Source organism: Archocentrus centrarchus, chromosome 22 (assembly GCF_007364275.1).
Source record: "Archocentrus centrarchus isolate MPI-CPG fArcCen1 chromosome 22, fArcCen1, whole genome shotgun sequence".
Taxonomy (NCBI): domain Eukaryota; kingdom Metazoa; phylum Chordata; class Actinopteri; order Cichliformes; family Cichlidae; genus Archocentrus; species Archocentrus centrarchus.
Window position 1 is genome coordinate 19,333,547 of NC_044367.1, and position 18,642 is coordinate 19,352,188.

General features: G+C 39.6%; 1 protein-coding gene across 1 annotated transcript in view; it reads left to right on the forward strand.

The window, feature by feature from the left end:
• mta1 (metastasis associated 1) overlaps positions 1 to 13,530 on the forward strand; it is a 43,594-nt gene extending 30,064 nt beyond the window's left edge. Inside the window, 15 exon segments of the mRNA XM_030719269.1 lie at positions 7 to 124; positions 1,322 to 1,424; positions 2,740 to 2,839; positions 3,244 to 3,432; positions 4,858 to 4,932; positions 5,130 to 5,165; positions 5,167 to 5,189; positions 5,508 to 5,644; positions 6,328 to 6,440; positions 6,442 to 6,480; positions 7,468 to 7,657; positions 7,770 to 7,859; positions 8,017 to 8,172; positions 10,515 to 10,663; positions 12,407 to 13,530. Of these exon segments, the coding sequence (XP_030575129.1) occupies positions 7 to 124; positions 1,322 to 1,424; positions 2,740 to 2,839; positions 3,244 to 3,432; positions 4,858 to 4,932; positions 5,130 to 5,165; positions 5,167 to 5,189; positions 5,508 to 5,644; positions 6,328 to 6,440; positions 6,442 to 6,480; positions 7,468 to 7,657; positions 7,770 to 7,859; positions 8,017 to 8,172; positions 10,515 to 10,624 (1,479 nt within the window). The 3' untranslated portion in view covers positions 10,625 to 10,663; positions 12,407 to 13,530.
• The last annotated feature ends 5,112 nt before the right edge of the window (positions 13,531 to 18,642 follow it).

An 18,642-nucleotide genomic window follows, 5' to 3' on the forward strand; every position in this document is an offset into this window, starting at 1 on the left:
TCCCAGGATGCCTTCTTCTACTCGCTGGTGTACGACCCTCAGCAGAAAACCCTCCTGGCTGATAAGGGGGAGATCCGCGTTGGGAACAAGTACCAGGCCGACATCACCGACCTCCTGAAGGACGGTACGTTATACTTAAATTTTTTGCTGCTTTTTAAAAATGATTTATTCACTGAGAAGCACTGTATAGTTTTTCTGCAGGGGACTTTTTAGCCTGCAGTGTACTGATTATTTTTTTTTAGCAATATGTCTGCATTAATAGGAAAAGTTTAACAGTCTGAGCCATGACTGTCAAAGTTTTTAATGTTTGTGTAACTGCTCAAATCTCAGGAACATGTCGTGAACTTTTATGACTTTTCTGCCTTAAGACACCATTTTTTTTTTTCTTTCTACAAGTAAAGTTAACAGAATAAATAAGTTAGGTTTCCATAGCAATCACATTGTGGCCTCACAATGATTATACATAACCACAGCATTTTAAATAGCAGATTATTGGATTTGTGCTGCACAACAAATGACTTTGCAGTCACCCGCAGAGAAGACAACTGTTCATAACACATCTCAAATCTGACGTCAGCAAAACTTGCTGATGTTTACACTCACAATTGAATATAATATGACATACAGTATAGCAAAAATATTTGTAAGCATTCACTTGGACATTAATATCTGGAACTTAACAGTGGTTACAGTTTTGGATAAACTCTGTGTTTAAATTGTCTGTTTAGAAATGATACTTTTCACAGTTTTTTTTTTCCCCCTTGCAACTTGTCAGTAGCATAAATCTATTATTATTTTCAGTCAGATGAGCAGAAAGATATTTTCCAGACATTCTCTGCCAATAGTTTGTATGGTAAACATTAATCAGGTAATCATTTTCAAATGTGACTGTTTTTCAGCCAGATTACGGTGATTTGCTGGCATTCTGTGTTGTGCCAGAATTTTATTCTTAGCAGGTGGGATGCATCTGAAATTGCAATTAAAGCACCATGGGACACTAGGCTTGCTAATTAAACCCATGTTAATGAAATTCTTCTACATGTGTTAGAATCTCAGGCAGGTTGGCTCGTTGGTTGAAGGCTGGCAACTTGACAGAGCCCACCTCTTCAACTCTGGGATTCATTAAAACACCACACAAAGCAGGATGTTTTTTTTTTAATCTGAAAGGAAAATCAGGAAGAATCTAACTTGATTGTGTTTTTTTTTTCCCCTTCTTTTTTTCTTTAATTTCTGATATGCATAAGTGAGCAGTAAGGACTTGTGGTAGTCAAGTGCAAAATTGACCCGTGTCCACATCTGTTTGCCTTCTGGGTGCATTTAGATGAGGATGACGGCAGGGACCTGGAGAAACTGGAGGAGAAGGTCTGGGATCCCAACAGCTCACTGACAGAGAAACAGATTGATCAGTTTTTAGTAGTAGCACGGTAAGCCAACTCGGTGTGCAAAAAATTTGTATAACAATAACAACAAAAAAAATGGTTTGAATAAATTGTTTCACTTTTGGAGAGAGTTAGAAAAGTTAGTTAAATGTTCCCTGGCACAAATGCTCGCTTATTTAAAACACTACATCATGTAAACCTCATCCATCCAATCTAAGAGCAGTGACTTCTTCATGGTGACGATCACAGGAAACTCATTTATAACAATTATTATAAAACATACACACTTTTCCAAGCAGTGTGCTACATGTACTTTGGTGTACTTCAATCCAAAGTGACCATGAGCTTGTGCTTGTGCATTGTGGAGTTTAAAGCTTCCTAAAGGATCACCTAAAAGCTTGGGTTGCAACCAAGAAGTTTTTTTTTTTTTTTTTTTTTCCCGACTCATCAAATTTAAAATCCACACCAGTTTAAATTGTTCAAATTTTCTCTTCAACATCACGTCCTGGATGGGTACCAGCTCGGCTGCTATTTTTACATTGCTTCCTGGAAGTCCCTTTCTGACTGCTTACATGGGCACATTGTTTTACCATGGAGCTTAGACTTGCCAGAGAGCAATCATCAATTTCTCTGTCAAGCTGACCCAGCCCAGCCTCTCATCACTGTTAGAGAGAGCAAGGACATGTCAGTGAGGAGTGGCACCAGGAACATGCTTGTTGTTGCTGCTGTTGTTGTTTGGTGTCCTAAGGTGGTCGAAGGAGAAAATTTAGAAGAAACACTCTCAACTATGGCTCCCTGCGACTTCACTCTATTCCTCTTTATGTAATTCATGATGAGGAGTTGTGGTTTTGACACAGTTGGGCAGATCCGGTGCACGTTCTAGACACACGAGTGCAAGTGATCTGAGTGGGACTTCCAGGGAACGATGAATAGGAAATAAAATGGCAGCTGCACTGAAAGCAGTGCGGTGCTGCTTGGGAAGATTAAAAATTTAAATAGGGCATAACTTTTGAAACTTTAGGATTGCACCTCGCAAAGATGCTGCAATTATCTGGTTCTCATCATGAGAGAACTTTTCCTGAAATCGGGTCATTTCTAGTTTTCAAGCTATATTGGGTTGCTAAGCAGTTTTAGCCTGTTCAAGTCTAAATTTGCTTGAAGTGTATTATCTGCCCGACCACACTACAGAGTTAAATATTTTATTAGGAAGCATCAGAGTTAGGACTTTGCTGATTTGACTTCCACTTTTTTCTGCAGAATTTCTTCAGAAAAAGAAAACTATATTAAAAGTGTGGATTTTCTTTCTTTATTTATATTTTTTCTTTTTACCTTTTTAATGTTACGTCTCTGTGTCCCACAGGTCAGTAGGCACCTTTGCCAGAGCTTTGGACTGCAGTAGTTCTGTCCGGCAGCCCAGCCTCCATATGAGTGCTGCTGCAGCCTCCAGGGACATCACCTTGGTGAGATAGACATATATATATATGAAAGTAGGCTTGGTTTAAACTATTATCACAACACATGTGAAAGGTGTAGTAGCGACAGAGGACTGTTAATCAGAAAATCCCTGCACTACATGTTTGTTTGTGAGTCTGTCAGTGATTGTTGAGCCCTGTGTCTGGTTATCTTTAACAAGCATTTTGTCCCAAAACCTTGTGTGGGTCTATTCTGCCCCAGATCTTATCCTCATATATAAAACATACATGAGAGCCCTAGCTACCCACATAGACACACACAAACAGCACAAATCCTCACACTATGGACTGAACTGGTAAACTATCATCATACAGCTGAATATTGCTGAAATTAATTGCATAATTGGTTCAACTTATGCACTGACATTTACTTCTTTCTGTCTTGTATTTAGTTTCATGCTATGGACACCCTCCATGCTACAGGCTACGACATGACTCGAGCCATCGCAGCACTGGTTCCTCAGGGTGGGCCCGTCCTCTGCAGGGATGAAATGGAAGAGTGGAGCGCCTCAGAGGCCAACCTCTTTGAGGAGGCGCTCGAGAAATATGGCAAAGACTTTACCGATATCCAACAGGATTTTGTAAGTGTGATTTCGTTCTACATGTGTCACTCCCATATCTGTGTGCAGTATATGAAACTACATGGTTTGCATGAAGACTGTAAGCTGGGACATGGGCAAACACACACACACACACACAGTTTTCCACTTTGGTTTTTAAATGAATGAAATGTATCGCAGTGTCCTTGGTTTATGTAAAAAGCTGCAAATACAGCCACTTGAAATTTCTTTTTTTTTTTCTGCAGATTTTTCTGCAAATCATCAAGCTTGATAATCATTATCAATTCATGCAGTAACAAAATAATTAATTGATAACACTGAAATTAGATTTTTTTAAAATGTATGTACAGGAAACATAAAGAAAATTCTTGGAGTTAGATCTGGCTCTACCCCTATGAAATACACTTAGCAGCACCTCTACGGCTCAATCATGAGTCTCCCCATTTTCCTTAATGTTGAACTATTCTTTTAACTGGATAGCTGTGAACTGTATTTTGTAAGTGATTTTCCTGTGTGGTTGGAGTAGATATTTCTGTGCAATGAAACGGTGTAGCATTGTTACAAAAGGACTGTATTGTAAAGAATATTTGCCTAATTGCCTAATTCTCTTTTGGAGATCTTAAAGATGTAAGCATTCACTGCACCCATAGTTCTGAACCCACAGAGTTGGAGCTGAAGGTTTAGAGCAGATGTGATTTTTAATTTAGGCATTTAACTGATTTTCCTTTTTTCATAATTTTAAGCACAACAGTAGTGTTGTGAAGTAGTGCTGTGTCCACCCCAAGGTTAAGAAGGAATAGTGATCATTTATGCTTTAAAGCATCTTAAACAAACCTCTGGTGAAGGCAGCCTCCTCTCTGCTGTAGCTCTTCATGTTCTTCTGTGCTTTCAGCCTGAGAAGAATGGTGCTGCCCTTAGTGGACTTTTCTACTTTACAATGCACTGTTCCCTCACTGTATGCGTCATTCTGCCACCTGGTGGCCGTCTGCTGTCAGTGCTGCAGACTTGTTTCTACTCGGGCCTTTTTTTTTTTCCAACAACAAAAACCACACCGCCAGTATGGGTGGGGCCACCAGTTAAAGGCTCATTTTCTTTCAGACTTCACAGAGGCAACTTAACAATTCATATTCACTAGGCTGAATGAGGGCTTGTTTGTTAAAATCTGAAAGAAATGCACAGATACTTTAGTGTTTATAATTATATTTGTCACGGGAGAGAATATTCTATTTAAGTACCTGCAACCTCATTTTCTCAGTCAATTAAAGCAGTTAGACTGTTGCAAATATTTTCAGTTGAATGACTGTCTAATCAACTAATAGTTTCAGCTTTAATTTTAAAGCCTGCCTGCCTGCCTTCAACAAGATTTCCTCTTTCTGTTTGCTCCCATGTCTTTAATATCACCTGCACTAAAACAACAATTATTTTCCCTCTTTCATCTCTGTGTAGTTGCCCTGGAAGTCCCTGACGAGTATTATTGAGTATTACTACATGTGGAAGACCACAGATAGATACGTACAACAGGTAACAACTTCCATTATACATTTCTAAGGGAAAAAACTTTGTTGAATACTTTTTGTTGTCCCACACTGATTAATTTTATATTTGCGTGTGATTCACAAATCTGCTGTTGGTGCATGTGGGTTAGAAATTGACTAGGTCTAACCACTGCTTATTCTCTCCTTTTGGCCCTCGTCATCAACCTCCTTTTTCTACTCCAGAACGGTTTAAAAGCAGCCGAGGCAGAAATCAAGTTGAAAGCAGGTCTACATCCCTAACTAGTGAGTACTTTGATGCAAGATTTGTGCCTTGGTTTGTGAGACTTCTTTTCTTTTCCTACATATTATGATGTATTAAATCAGTTGATGTTGCTGAGAAGGTCACAGCAACAACTCTGGTCTATTGAAGTTGAACACTTGTAGCTCATTATAATGTACAGACTCTTCTTTTAGTATTCATGGCAGCTCACAGTACAGTATCAGTATAAGTGCTGTTTCTGGCTGCAGGCTGGTGAATGTTATCTTTTTCCTTAGTGAATGTACTCAGAGGTGGCCTGTCTCGTCTTTGCTGGTCTGACCCTGTCTCTCTTCTTATGTCAGTAACAAGCCAAACCCTAACCAGCTGAGTAACAATATAAAGCCAGCTCTGGTAAATGGAGCAGCTGGTACAGTGGTCCCAGGACCTCCAGGCTCAGTGCTGACCCCAGGCCTGGGTAGAGCCTGTGAAAGCTGCTACAGTAAGTCATTCTATTGTATACTATTATCATTGAAACTGCTGTAGATACAATTTTAGTTTTTTGCTTTTTTGGTGATCTGATGTTGGAATTCTTAGCTGTTCTTAGAGGAAATAAGGTTGTTGTGATGAATCTACTGTCTAAGCCACAGATTCTGGCAAATTTTAATCAGTTTTGATGTGAAAATTGCATATCTGTAAAAATCTGTTTACTTTATTAATTGCAAATACAAGAATAAACCTGGCACCGATCTTTAGTACTGTGGTTGAATTTTTAGTATACATGATTACAGCATCCCTTTGTACTGATTTTATTGATCTTATTTAGCTAATCAGCTTATGTTGTACATTAAATGGTATCTCCGTCATCATTGTTTTCAGATTAGTACAGATGATTTAAAGATTTGCTCTGTACTCTATGTGTGTGGCACACATTTGATATTGGACATAATGGAGAGAAGAGAAAATAGCCTTATGTGCCCCGCAGCAGAGTATTGTTTGAATTATTTTAGAGGCTGTACTTAATTTACTGACGAATGATTAAAGTCAGGGCTCTCACATGCATGCGTTCATGATTCTGTGTGTGTTTATGCTCTCTACATTTCTCTGTAATCATCTGTGCTAGCCATGTGATTTTTTTTTTTTTTTTTTTTTGGTCTGTGTGTGTGTGTGTGTGTCTGTGTGTAGCCAGCAGCTCCTACCAGTGGTACTCTTGGGGACCTCCCAACATGCAATGTCGCCTGTGCGCTTCATGCTGGACCTACTGGAAGAAATACGGAGGGCTGAAGATGCCCACACGGGGCTGGAGGCGAGAGGCCTGGACCCAACCGTAACAACATGGTACAAGCTCACACACACTTCACCAGACATTGACTTGACTCATTTGCCTTTCCACAAATAACAGCCTTAATGTGTGGTGGGAAACCAAAAGTTCGTCTTCCAGAGAAAATCTCATACAAATTGAACCAGCTTTAAGTTTTACTTATTTCATTCTGATTGATCCAACAGGTTTAATTGAGTAGCAATTAGTTTACTTTTACCCTTTTTATTAATCCAACACAAACCAAAACATTTTCATTTAACTTGTGTATCAAATTCTTACATTTGAGATGCTTGAATCAGTAAATGATGGATATTTTGTTTGGGAAATATAATCAAAACAGTCATTTTGATTTGTGACAGCAGGAAAAGCATAGGTGGAGTTAATGATAGCCCAGTTCCTTTAATTGTCCCAGTAAGCCGTAAGAGTGAACCAGCATGTGCAAAAATAGGATCTTTCCCTCTTTCAGTGCAGCCGTTCTAAATGTGCTTTCTACTGCGCAATATGGGAAAGACAAGTCAAGATGTCTCCTGTGAAGAAGTTAAATTACTTTAAGTAATAATGTCCATGTTTTGGGTCGACAGATGGCAGTTAGGCCATGAGTCTATGCATTTCTGTTTTTATTTCTGTCCTTTTTTGTAAACACAAATGTATTTTGTTTTTGTTTTTTTTTTTTAAATTACAGTCCCTATTCACTTTTCTTTTGGAGAAAGACCAAATATCAAAAACCCTGCACAGTACAGAAACATTCTCCACTTTAGCCTTTTCAGTGTGCCCAGCGTGTTGAATGGGTGGTGCATTATAAAAAGCACTCTAAGCATCTCTCTTTCCCTTCGGTAGCCATTAATTCATATCAGACAATAATTTATTCCAGATGTTTTCTTTGTCTTCAGTCCTGTGATTGAGACCCGTCCCTAATTCATCATTTTGCATTCAGCTGTTTAATGCACATTTCCACGAGTACAGGTTAGATATAAAAGAAGTTATTCATCTCTCTCTACCTCCAGAGCCCCCATGGCCTGCCCCTACGCCACAGCGGCAGCCCCAAGTTTGCTGTAAAGACACGGCAGGCTTTTTACCTGCAGACCACCGGCCTAACGCGGATGGCACGTCGCCTCTGCCAGGACATCATCAGGCCTCGATATATGGCTAGGCACCCCTACCTCCCAGTCAACACAGCAGCCATCAAAGCAGAATGTAAGGGCCTGATTGCCCCGTGCATAACTATGACACCTAATAACTTTGTGTACTCTATATATACACTTCATCATATTTCTAATAACTGTGTTGTTTTACTGAATGCCTGCAGGTGCTCTGCGGTTACCAGACAGGCCAAAAAAGCCTTTGCCACTGAAACCTGTGGAGCGTAAACCTCTGGAGTCTGTTGTTCGTTATTTAGGTGAGATGAATCACCCAGTGCGTGTTCATATTTCAGTTTCTAGTTTTAGTCACTTTTAACTGGATGTGTTACCTATGGATAGATGTTCAATATTGTGACAACACGAGCAAATAAAAATTCTCTGTCCCTTTCTCATCCATCTCTGTTCATGTTTCAGAAGCACATCCCCGTCCATCCAAAACCGATCCACCGACTCGCGGAGGGTCAATTTCCACAGGCAGCCTGACGCCTATAAAGTCCTCTCCCATCCTAAACAACGGCTCTCCCACCATCCTGGGAAAGCGCACCTACGAGCAACACAATGGACTGGATGGTGAGCCAGACAGCTAGAGACTTGGAAGCACATGTACAGTCTGTATGTGTTTGCTTCGTAAGCGTCAAAGAATTTTACCTTTACTGAACTCTGTTTGTCATGACCACCATAGTCAAAAGAAGATTATTTCCATCTGCAGTAGTATATATTTGGCAGCATGGCTTTGTTCTTGCACCTCTCCACCCATCCTCATAGATATGTGGAATACCAAAGGCAGGGAGAGCAGCAGCAAGACTCTTGTATAGAACAGAACAGTCTGAGAGGGGGTGGGGGGGTTGCAAAGTGTCTTGCAGATGTGCAGTAGCTGCAGGGAGGCTCAAGCAGCTAGAAATCTTATCAGCCAAGTCTGTGTCAGCTGGGACTTCAACACACACCCAAGTCAACTCTATACTGTTGAGCATCATTGTTTTCGGTTTCTTTTGTTTGTTTGTTTGTTTGTTTTTTACACTTTGTTTTTTTGTTTTTGTTTTGGTTATTAATGACTTCTACTATTTATGCCATTTAATATATATTCTAATCAAAATCCCCATTGAAGCTAAAAGGAAAATACCATTTTAAACCTAATCTTGTTTAACAATTACTTTTAAGACAAGACTTACAGGCAGCTTGAATTTGCCTTAGTTTAGTTTGTTTGTTTCAGTTTGTGTCACAATGGGCCTTTAATGAAGTAGTTCTCATGTTTGGAAGTTGAAAGAAATAATACTTAATGTATCAGTCTTTAATAAAAAAAAAAAAAATCCAATTTGTTAAAATGTATTGCACTTATATACAGTGTTTACATTTTATTGTCTTGCTATTATGTATTATTTAACACAGATTATTTAAGCAGAATATAAATGTACACCTGACCTCCATGGCTTACTCAATGGCTACGGCACACAGTTAAGATCCACTGCCATAGGGTTACACATTTGAGCGGGGATCTTATTTATTTATATATATATTTTTGGGTTACGTCCCACTTTTTCTCTCCCCTGTGAAATGAGAGAGGGGTAGAAACAGACTGGGAGATGAAGAGGGTGAGAGAATGCCAGGGAAAGATGGAGAGAAGAGGGAGCAAGAGGAAGATTGCAACAGGATCGGATCGGCCTTGCTTCTTTTGCTGGAGGCTACGGTCTATGTTGTCATGGTAACGGGAGAGGAGGATCAGGAGGGTTCGGTAAGTGTATCCTGAGGGAGAGTATCTCCACTGGTCTGTGAGCCCACCTCAGGCCCAGGCTGGGATAAACACACACCAGGAGAAAATCTGAGTTGGAAATCGGCCAGGTTTGAGGATTAGAGATTCATTTTTGTTTGTTTCACTTCCAACTAGCTGACTCAATCATATCAGAGGACAGAAAGGGTTTCTGTTGTATGTTTATTTTCATTACTTTTAATCGGTATGATTCCTCTCTCTTACTTGTTAAATAGATTTATTGTGCAACATGGTAAAAGTTATAGTTTGTGGTCAGGACTCACAGGAAGTTACGACCTAAGTCAGCTGCTTGCCTTGGGTTTATGGAGTGTCTTAATGCGTTTCAGCCCATTGTTCAGCTTTTCAGCCCGCAGGTTTACTGTTTGGATTCACTCTCATGCTCTCAAAGCATCTTTTTTGGCTGCAAACAGACACAGTGACGAGCTAATGAAAATGGTGAAGCGTTAACCTAAGGGCTGTGTTTCCCCTAAGAGTTAGCAGATACCACAAACGGGACCAAAAGAGGTTTAAATCTTGATTCTGTATTTGTTGGATGTCTAAATGGCAACTTCTCTATATTTAGGTGTATCAGTGTTGTGTTTGCTGCCCCCGAGTGGTCAAAGAAACTTCTTTCACTTGACGTGCTTACTTCGAGAATCTGCTACATTTTTTCTTGTTTGCTTAACCCAGACGACACTATACATATACACCTGTAAGCAAGAAGCTATTGACAGAGAAGGGAAAAATCTTCCTTCCAGGCTCGGGAAGGGTGATCATTTGCTATACTCCTTTGGGGAGAGAGGAAAGAGTAGAGAGAAAAGAAGAACTTTTTGCAGTCACAGAGAAATGTTTGTTAAAAATTCACTCTAATTTAGAATGAACTTGAATGTTACTTCATTGACTATTACTTACTGTCAAAAAAACATCTGATCGTTAATGGCGTTGGACTGATGGGCTCTGATGTAAGCAAATAGAAACTAGTGAAGTGGAAAAGGTGTAGGAACACGTTCTGGGGGTATTTCTAACATACAAAAATAAGGTTTGGTGTTGAGTTTCTACTCTGTACTTCATAAAACCAGCAGAGGGCAGAAGAAATCAACCCCTTGTGAGTAAGGGAGTTGTGTGTGCTTTCTCCTGTGACATCTCTCATTGGCTTCTTTTTCTGTAGGTGCCAAATCCAAAATATTGGCTCCACAGTGGGACATTATGGCCAAACGAGTGAGCGAGGCAGGGCGGTCCTCATCGTCCCTGCAGGACGAGGTACATGAACTGGACTGAATGCTCCGTGGGACGACCTCTGCTGCAAATCCCAGTGAGGTGAGAAATTCCTTGCTGTGAAGATCTGATTGTCTTTTTTTAGTAGTAGTTTTCATGTTATGCTGTGCTCTCTAACAGTGTTGTTTCATGTGGCCCAAACTTGGAATGCAAGCAAGCAAGCAACCAAAGGAAGAACAAAAAACAAACCCTGAGCCACCTACCACTGTAACTGAGATGCCAAAGATTTTTTAAAACAAAATTAAAATAGATACCAGTGCACTGAAAACAAATAACTGCTGAGAGAAAATACTATTGAATGTCTAAGATAATCAGACCTCTAAATATTAAGAAAAAAAAAGCACATGTACTGTGTATTTTTAAAGAAATACATTGTTGGTTTTGTGGTTTAGTGTGCCTCTTAACTTCTATCTCTTCTTTTTTTAAAGAAGCCAAACTGTTCACACATATTCAGATATACTGCCATGTTAGGCCTCAGTCCCGCAGGTGTAGGGGCTGGTCAGTAACCCCCTTTCAATCTTAAGTCACTGGGGGAAAATGTGCATTCGCCAACCTGCTTACCACGAGGTAGTGAAACTTGAAAAAGTCTGACAGCGAATGTTCACCTTTAAAGTCAAAGTTGCAACCAGCGCATTTGAAAAGGTGCGCTCAGTCTCTGGTTTGGTTGCACTTTTCACAGTTTCACTATCGCTTGGCAAGTAGTTGGCCACTATCTGCAGATAAATATGCACAGCACTGTATACTTCTTCAGCTAATTTCACCTAATGAGTGCTAGAAACATCCAACAACCGCTCACTAACTGGTCTGGGAATACACATTTTCCCCCTAGTGAGAAGTGGTAGCCAACTGGTCTCTAGACCTGTGTGGATGGGGCCTTCCTGACTGACTGGACAGCTTCCAAATGCCCCCAAAAAAAGTAGTTATTGAAAGATTAAACTCCAGCAGTATTAATCTGAAAAAAAGGGAGAAACAATGTCCTCCTCCTGCAGCTTTTGCCTTTGTGCTTTAAGCCCCTCTCAGCAAACACGCACATATCCACATGTTTCATACCTGTTAAAAATAGGTCAGTGCTGACTTCTGTCTTCAGGCCAGATGGGATCCCCCCCGCCCCCCCTCAGGTGAATGTTCACCAGGGGCCATACTTCTTCAGTAGACTTTTTCCACTCTTTATATTACTCATGTGATCTCGACTGAAAGGACTTCTTAGTGTTGTACACTACCTGATAATTACTGCAGTGATAATTATATAATATCTTTTCAGCAGCAATAGCTTATTTAACTCTAATTGATGTGGTGAGTAGCTTTATCCTGCTCCATCCGGGTAAGAAGAGAAGCTGATGATGTGATGCACCCACCACCCTTACTGCTTGCCGTACGAGTCTGTGGCAGCTGTGTTATGAGCTGGGGTTGCTTCATGTGGTCAGGTCGATATTATGTGCCTCAAAAAATGAGGTCAGCTGATTACCTGAATATACTAAATGGCCAGGTTTTTCCGTCAATCGATTTCCCCCTCCCCTCTGACGGCACGGGCATATTTCAAGATAACAATATTAAGAGTTAATCAGGCTCAAATTATGAAACAGTGGTTCATTTTACACTGGACCACAGAGTTCAGACCTTAACCCTTGTGAGAATATATAAAATATAGAAGTACATGCCAGCTGTGAGTCGCCTGCATTCTGCATAATTGTATGAGGATGTTGCGTTCCTAAGTGAGCAAACACTGGACTTGTTTTTTGTCAGTACCCGTGTGTAAATCTTCTCTCATGTGTGTTTCTTCCACAGCAGAGGGGTGTATAAGTTGGATGAGGCTTTTTCCACTAAACTACAGCTGAGGAAGCTGAAAGGAGACGACAGCATCGGCCACCTTTCTTCAATCAGTATGGGTCTATCAGACTGCTGAAGACTAATCGATCAGTTTGGCTGTGGTCAATCAGAAAATGAGCCTGACTGTACAGGACTGTGTTTATTACTTACATTTCTCGTTATTACTGTCTTTGTAATTATTGTTATTGTTATTTTAATTTTTTTTTTTTTTTTTTTTTTTTTTTTTTTACCAATTATAACTCAGCTTATTGTTTGTCGATCAAACGATGAAACTTGAAGTTTCAAGAAAAATGCTTGCAACAACCCTGTGGAAAAGGGTGAAAGGAAAGTAACAAAAGCCACTTGCATCTTCTGTGTTTTTGTTTTTTTTTGTTTTTTTCCTCAAGTTCAAGTCAAAAAAAAAAAAGAAGAAGAAGAGAGACGCACTTGATTTCAGCGACACAAGTTCAAACTGTCTTTGGTTTCACTGAATTTGAATGCTTTCTAGGAAATTTTCTGTTGTGTGAGCCGGCCCTGCTCTTTGGCCAGAGAGGTTTAACTTATTGAGAAAGACTTGGTGTTTTTTCTACTTTTTTCACAAGTAATGCATCTATGCTTCTAAAATGTAATTAAAAAAAAAGAGATAATTGATTTTTAACGAATTCTTTTGGTGTCTGTGCACAGAGGTGAAAGGTGTCAAAACTTGCACTGAATGTTCTGTTTTCGAGCTGGTGTTTACCTGTTTTTCTTACTCCCACAGGTATGCAAACAGGGTATATGCAAAAAAAAAAAAAAGTAATGAACTTTTCATTCCTAATTGCTTTATATGTTATATGATTAGTATTAGAAAAGATTTCCTGCACAAACAGAAACATGTTTTGTAAGCAAACCTCTGAAAACTAAAAAAAAAAAAGAAAAGAAAAAGCAGGAATGTGCTCTGCTTTCATGTCCTGTCCTTTGTCAGTGTGTTTATTGTATGTTCATTAGCAGCTGGGCAGATTACATCTCTTCACCTACAAACATTTTTCACTTTTGGATAACATTCTAGGCATCTGCTTGCAATTCTGTTCATCACATCCATCGATAAATACTGTCAGAACAAACCTGTGCTGGCTCTTTAGCCTTATATCTGTGCCTCACAGCATATCTGAGAACCTTAAAGTCTCTAATCAAGTGGCTGTGCAAAGCAGGTTTATCTGACCTGTAAAATCAGTTTGCGTCATCGTGCTCTGGACGAAGGTGGACTGAACTCACTTTGAAGTAATGATGCTAACTAACCCCGAAACACTTGAGGAAAACTGGTCAGAACGTGCACAGTTTCCAGTACTTGTAGTGCAGCAGATAACTGAAATCTTTCAAAAGTGGACATGAGCAACAGAATTTGCATGTTTGTCTGCGCTGGAGACATTTGAGAAATCCCATTAACTTCCCACTAAATTTTCCAACTTGGCCATCATTTCCACCTTAGGAAACAGCTTCTTTTATTAGAGTTTATTACAGAATTGGATAGATTTCAGAGGTTTTACTCTTGATTTGTGCACTTTTGACTATAAGTAAGTCACATTTGTAACTTAAAACCCCTTTCATAGTACACTTTGGACATTTAACATTCATCTGGTGCCAAGTTATTCTTGTGAGCTTCAATTAATTTTATATATTGAATGTACAAAAATGCCTTGTTAAGTTTTAACAGCTAACTGCATACCGTCACACCTACAGCCACTTGAGAATCACATAAGTGGAAAGTAAATAACCAGTGAGGAGTGTAATGGGTTGATCCAGGAAATATAACTGAGTTCTACTATTGCATCCCACACCACTGTTGGCAAATGACTTATTGGTTTCTACATGGTTGAATGTGACACAGTCATTTGACACCCATTGGTTGGCTAATAGGCTTTTATAAAAAAAAAAAAGTGATCATAAAATAGTATATGTACAAGTTTTGCTACTTGTATCCATCTGTAAGTGATTTTCCTGTAATGCTATCTGCTGCACTATTCCGGTCTGATTGGTAACTAATTTAAGGGAGAAAGGCCAAAATAAGGGGGAAATACAGTTGTCCACGGACTATGATAAAAGTTTTTAAAGGAAAAATGTCTCAGAAAAGAAACTTGATTTTTGAGTTAGGGTTGCTATACATACTAATATAAAATGCTTTTCCATGATGGGAGAAGTATAGGGTAATTCCATACAAAATCAATCAAATCTGAAACAAATACCATGCTGACTGTTCTCTGAATCAAACATTTTCAAATAACTTTAGTATAATTAAATAAGGTGTGTAAAATTTTTGGTTACAGGCACTGAAATAGATGAGCCCCCATAACTTCACAAGTACAGAATCTCACTTGTGTTCAGCACAGCTTTTTTTTTTTTTTTCTAACCAAATTCAAGCATCAATATCATAGGACTGACCAAACTGCACCAATTTAATGTCTGATGTAGAACAGCAGAAATGTGCGTCAATGCCCATGGATGTTTGATCAGTCATAGGATAAAACTTCAAAAATGTGCATTTTGAGTAAAGTAACAGGTCTCCTCCTTACCTACATCCAGACTCAAAGTTATGAGGGCTCAAAAATCTTCAAAAAATGTAAAAAAGCACAAAGCACCCTTATTTTCTTCAGGGGCCAGTAACTGTTCATGTTTTAAAGCTAAAAATTTACAAAGATTTTATTGCAAAACAAAAAACTTGTTTGATTTTTCATGACATGAGCCTATAGCAACTCAAAACTAGAGGTTTCACAAATCGGTAAGAATGGTAGTATTGGGGATTCACTGAGAACTATTTGAAGGATGACGTTGAAAAATGTACCTCCACAGCGAGCTTTAATGGGAGGACACTCAGTCAAGATGGAGACTGAGCACAGGTACTGATGTGGTTTTAACACCGATGTGTTGAAAGTCCTGTTGACGTCACAAAACCAAAACCATCCGATATTCTAAAATAATGACTTCAGTGCAGTGAAATATACAGTGTTCAAATTTTGGGGAAGGAGATCCCTGATGCCAAGTTGATACTTCGCATCAAAAGTTGCTCAGAACTAAGCTATTAAATTTGTATCAAGGAATAACAGGAAGAGCAAATGTCAATTGCTAGAAATCTTAAATCACAATAACAAGGTAAACTAGTGAATCAAGCAGCTCTATGCTAAACATAGTTTGAGAGCTTTACAGCTTTATTTGAGCAATTTCACCCAGTTTTCCTTGTCTGATAAGAGGCAGATGATCTGTGTAATCTCTGAGTCTGGATCTTTGTTTTGAAGCCTTCCAGCATATCTTGTTAAAATCTTTGGGGCATGGCACTCATCACTTCTGTCTGAGCTCGATGTTTACAGTACCTGCAGGTACAGTTCTTACATATCACACAGGCATAGTCTGTTCCAGCCTGCTCATCCAGAGGTCGATGCTGATAATGACTCTGAGAGCTTCCCTCCTGGCTTTATGTGGCCTCGTGGAAAATGACGTCTTTGTGGTATTTTAGCATCTGCCATTAAAGTCCACTTGAAACCATACCTGGCTAGTGATGTGCCCAAGCATACAGATAGCATTACCATAATCATATAATAAAGTTTTTCAAAACACTGAGTGGCCTTTCAAATCTTGTTATGGGTACTTTGCGAACCACTTAGAGTTGATATTAATATTTCAGTTATGTCCTGTAGTGCATTATGCCAGGATTAATGATTATACATAATATTACTTTCATTACTGTGTATAAGGCTAGGCAGTACATTATCTGTTGTTTAGACTGCATCATCTACTGTACATACTGTATTTTTACAGTGCAGTTCACAGTCCCTGATTCCCCTCAAACATATATTTCTTGGGCAGCACATTGAATGAAATTAGTTTTCTTAAATGCTAGAATGACTGATGGAAATTCCTTACCTAAGCTCTTGTTTTATGTGACTATATAGCAACTGCATCATGTAACTGAAGCACCTGGTTTTTTTTTTCTGCTGAAGTAAGTAGTTTGACAGTAAGGTTCAGTTTGCTACATGTCCAGTAAACACCATGACCGGCTTCTTTTCACAAACTGAAAGAAAAAGAGATGCAGGTGTCACTGGATTTCCATACCTCAGCAAACTCCAAAAATATTCATTCAGCTGGAAGGCTGTGGGAAAATTCCTACATGTCCATGAGTTGAAGATCAAAGGTCTAAACAGGAACAAGTAACAATGGATGTTTGGAAATGATGTTTATGTACTGTGTGTGTTTTCTGAGAATTAAATATATATTTAGCCTGAAAAGGACGTTAGCTCCAGAGACTTGCATCATATCAGGGCAGCAGTTGCTTAAAGAGTTTGACTTTTGTTGAGGGAGTTTTGAAAGAGGATTAAAAAATAAAAACATAATGCTTCCTGTCTGTATTTGAATGAGTGGGAAAACAAAGCATTAATGAGCCAAATGTCATTTCTTTTTACATACTGTTTGTAAATAAATGCAACACAGCCATGGGGGGGCACAAGTCAGTCTACTCCTAGTGCCGGTCCCAAGCCTGGATAAATGGGGAGGGTTGTGTCAGGAAGGGCATCCGGCGTAAAATCTTTGCCAAATCAAACATGTGGATCGAGAATGAGATTTCCATCAGGTCAGGGTCTGTGTTAAGGATGACCACCTCCACTGCTGTTGGTCAAAAGAATGCTGGTGGAAAGTGTGGTACTGCTGGCTGACAACAAAAGGGAGAGGAGAGGGGGAAGGTGTGCTAGGAGGCAGCAAGAGAAAAGGAAAGGCAGGAATGTCTGAAGCGAGAGAGCTGGCTGATATGACGAAGACAAGAAAGGTAGATATATTGTGCATGGAGACAAGGTGGAAGAGAAGCAAGGCCAGGAGTATGGGAGAGGGATTCAAGTTCTTCTACCATGGTGTGGACGGGAAGAGAAGTGGAGTAGGGACAATCTTGAAGGAAGAATGTGTGAATAGTGTTGTGCAAAAGAAGAGAATGACAGACAGGATCATGAATTTGAAGCTGGAAATCAAAGGAGTGATATTGAATGTTGTTAGTGAATCACAGGTTGGATGTCAATTAGAAGAGAAAGAGGAATTCTGGAGTAAGTTGGATGAACTGGTAGAGAGTGTCTCCAGAGTGGTGATTGGAGCAGACTTCAGTGGACATATAGGTGAAGGGAACAGAGGTGATGAGGAGGTGCTAGAGAGGTATTAAGGTGAGAAATGCAGAAGGACAGATGGTGGAAGAAGAGGGAGGAACATAGGGTGACGTATAAGACTGGAGGAAGGTGCACACAGGTTGACTACATCTTCTGGAGAAGGTGTAATCTGAAAAAGATGGGAGACTTCAAGGTTGTGGCAGGGGAGTAAGCAGCTAGGCAGCATCTGTTGGATAACACTGGAAATCAAGACGAGGAAGGATTAAATGCTGGAAAGCTAACGAAGGAAGAATATTGCACAGAGTTCAGGGAGGAGTTGAGACAGGCTCTGGGTAGTAGGGAAGGCTTTACCAGATGACTGGGAAAGTACAGCTGTAGTGCTGAGGGAAACTGCCAAGAAGGTGTTCACAGGTATATCCTCTAATCAGAGGAAAGAAAACTAAGAAACTTGGTGGTGGAATGAGGAAGTACAGGAAAGTATTCAAAGGAAGACATTAGCAAAGAAAAAGTAGGACAGATGGGGAGATGAAGAAAGTAGGAGAACTGGGAGGCTAGGTGCACAACAAAGAGGTGGCAAAGGAAAAAGCTTAAAATGAGCTGTAAGTGAGGCTGGACACTTAAGGAGAAGAGGACTTGTATTGATTGGAGAGAGAGAGAGAGAGAGAGAGAGAGAAGAGAGAGAGAGAGAGAGAGAGAGAGAGAGAGAGAGAGAGAGAGAGAGAGAGAGAATTAAGGACAGAGATGGAAATGTACTAATAAGTGAAGAGAGTGTGTTGAGTTCTTTGAGGAACTCATGAATGAATAAAATGAGAGAGAAGAGGATGGATATAAGACAGTGAATGAGGAAGTGCAGAGGATGAGTAGGAAGGAACTGAGGGCAGTAGTGAGAGTAGGGAGCAGTATAATGTACAGGGTGTAGATAAAAAACGGTTGGATTAAAAGTTTTAATACTAGTATCTATCTACCCACAGTGGCTTGCAAAAGTATTCATACCCCTTGAACTTTTCCATATTTTGTCACATTACAACCACAAACAAATATATTTCACTGGAATTTATTGTGAAAGACCAACACAAAGTGGTATACAATTGTAAAGTGGAA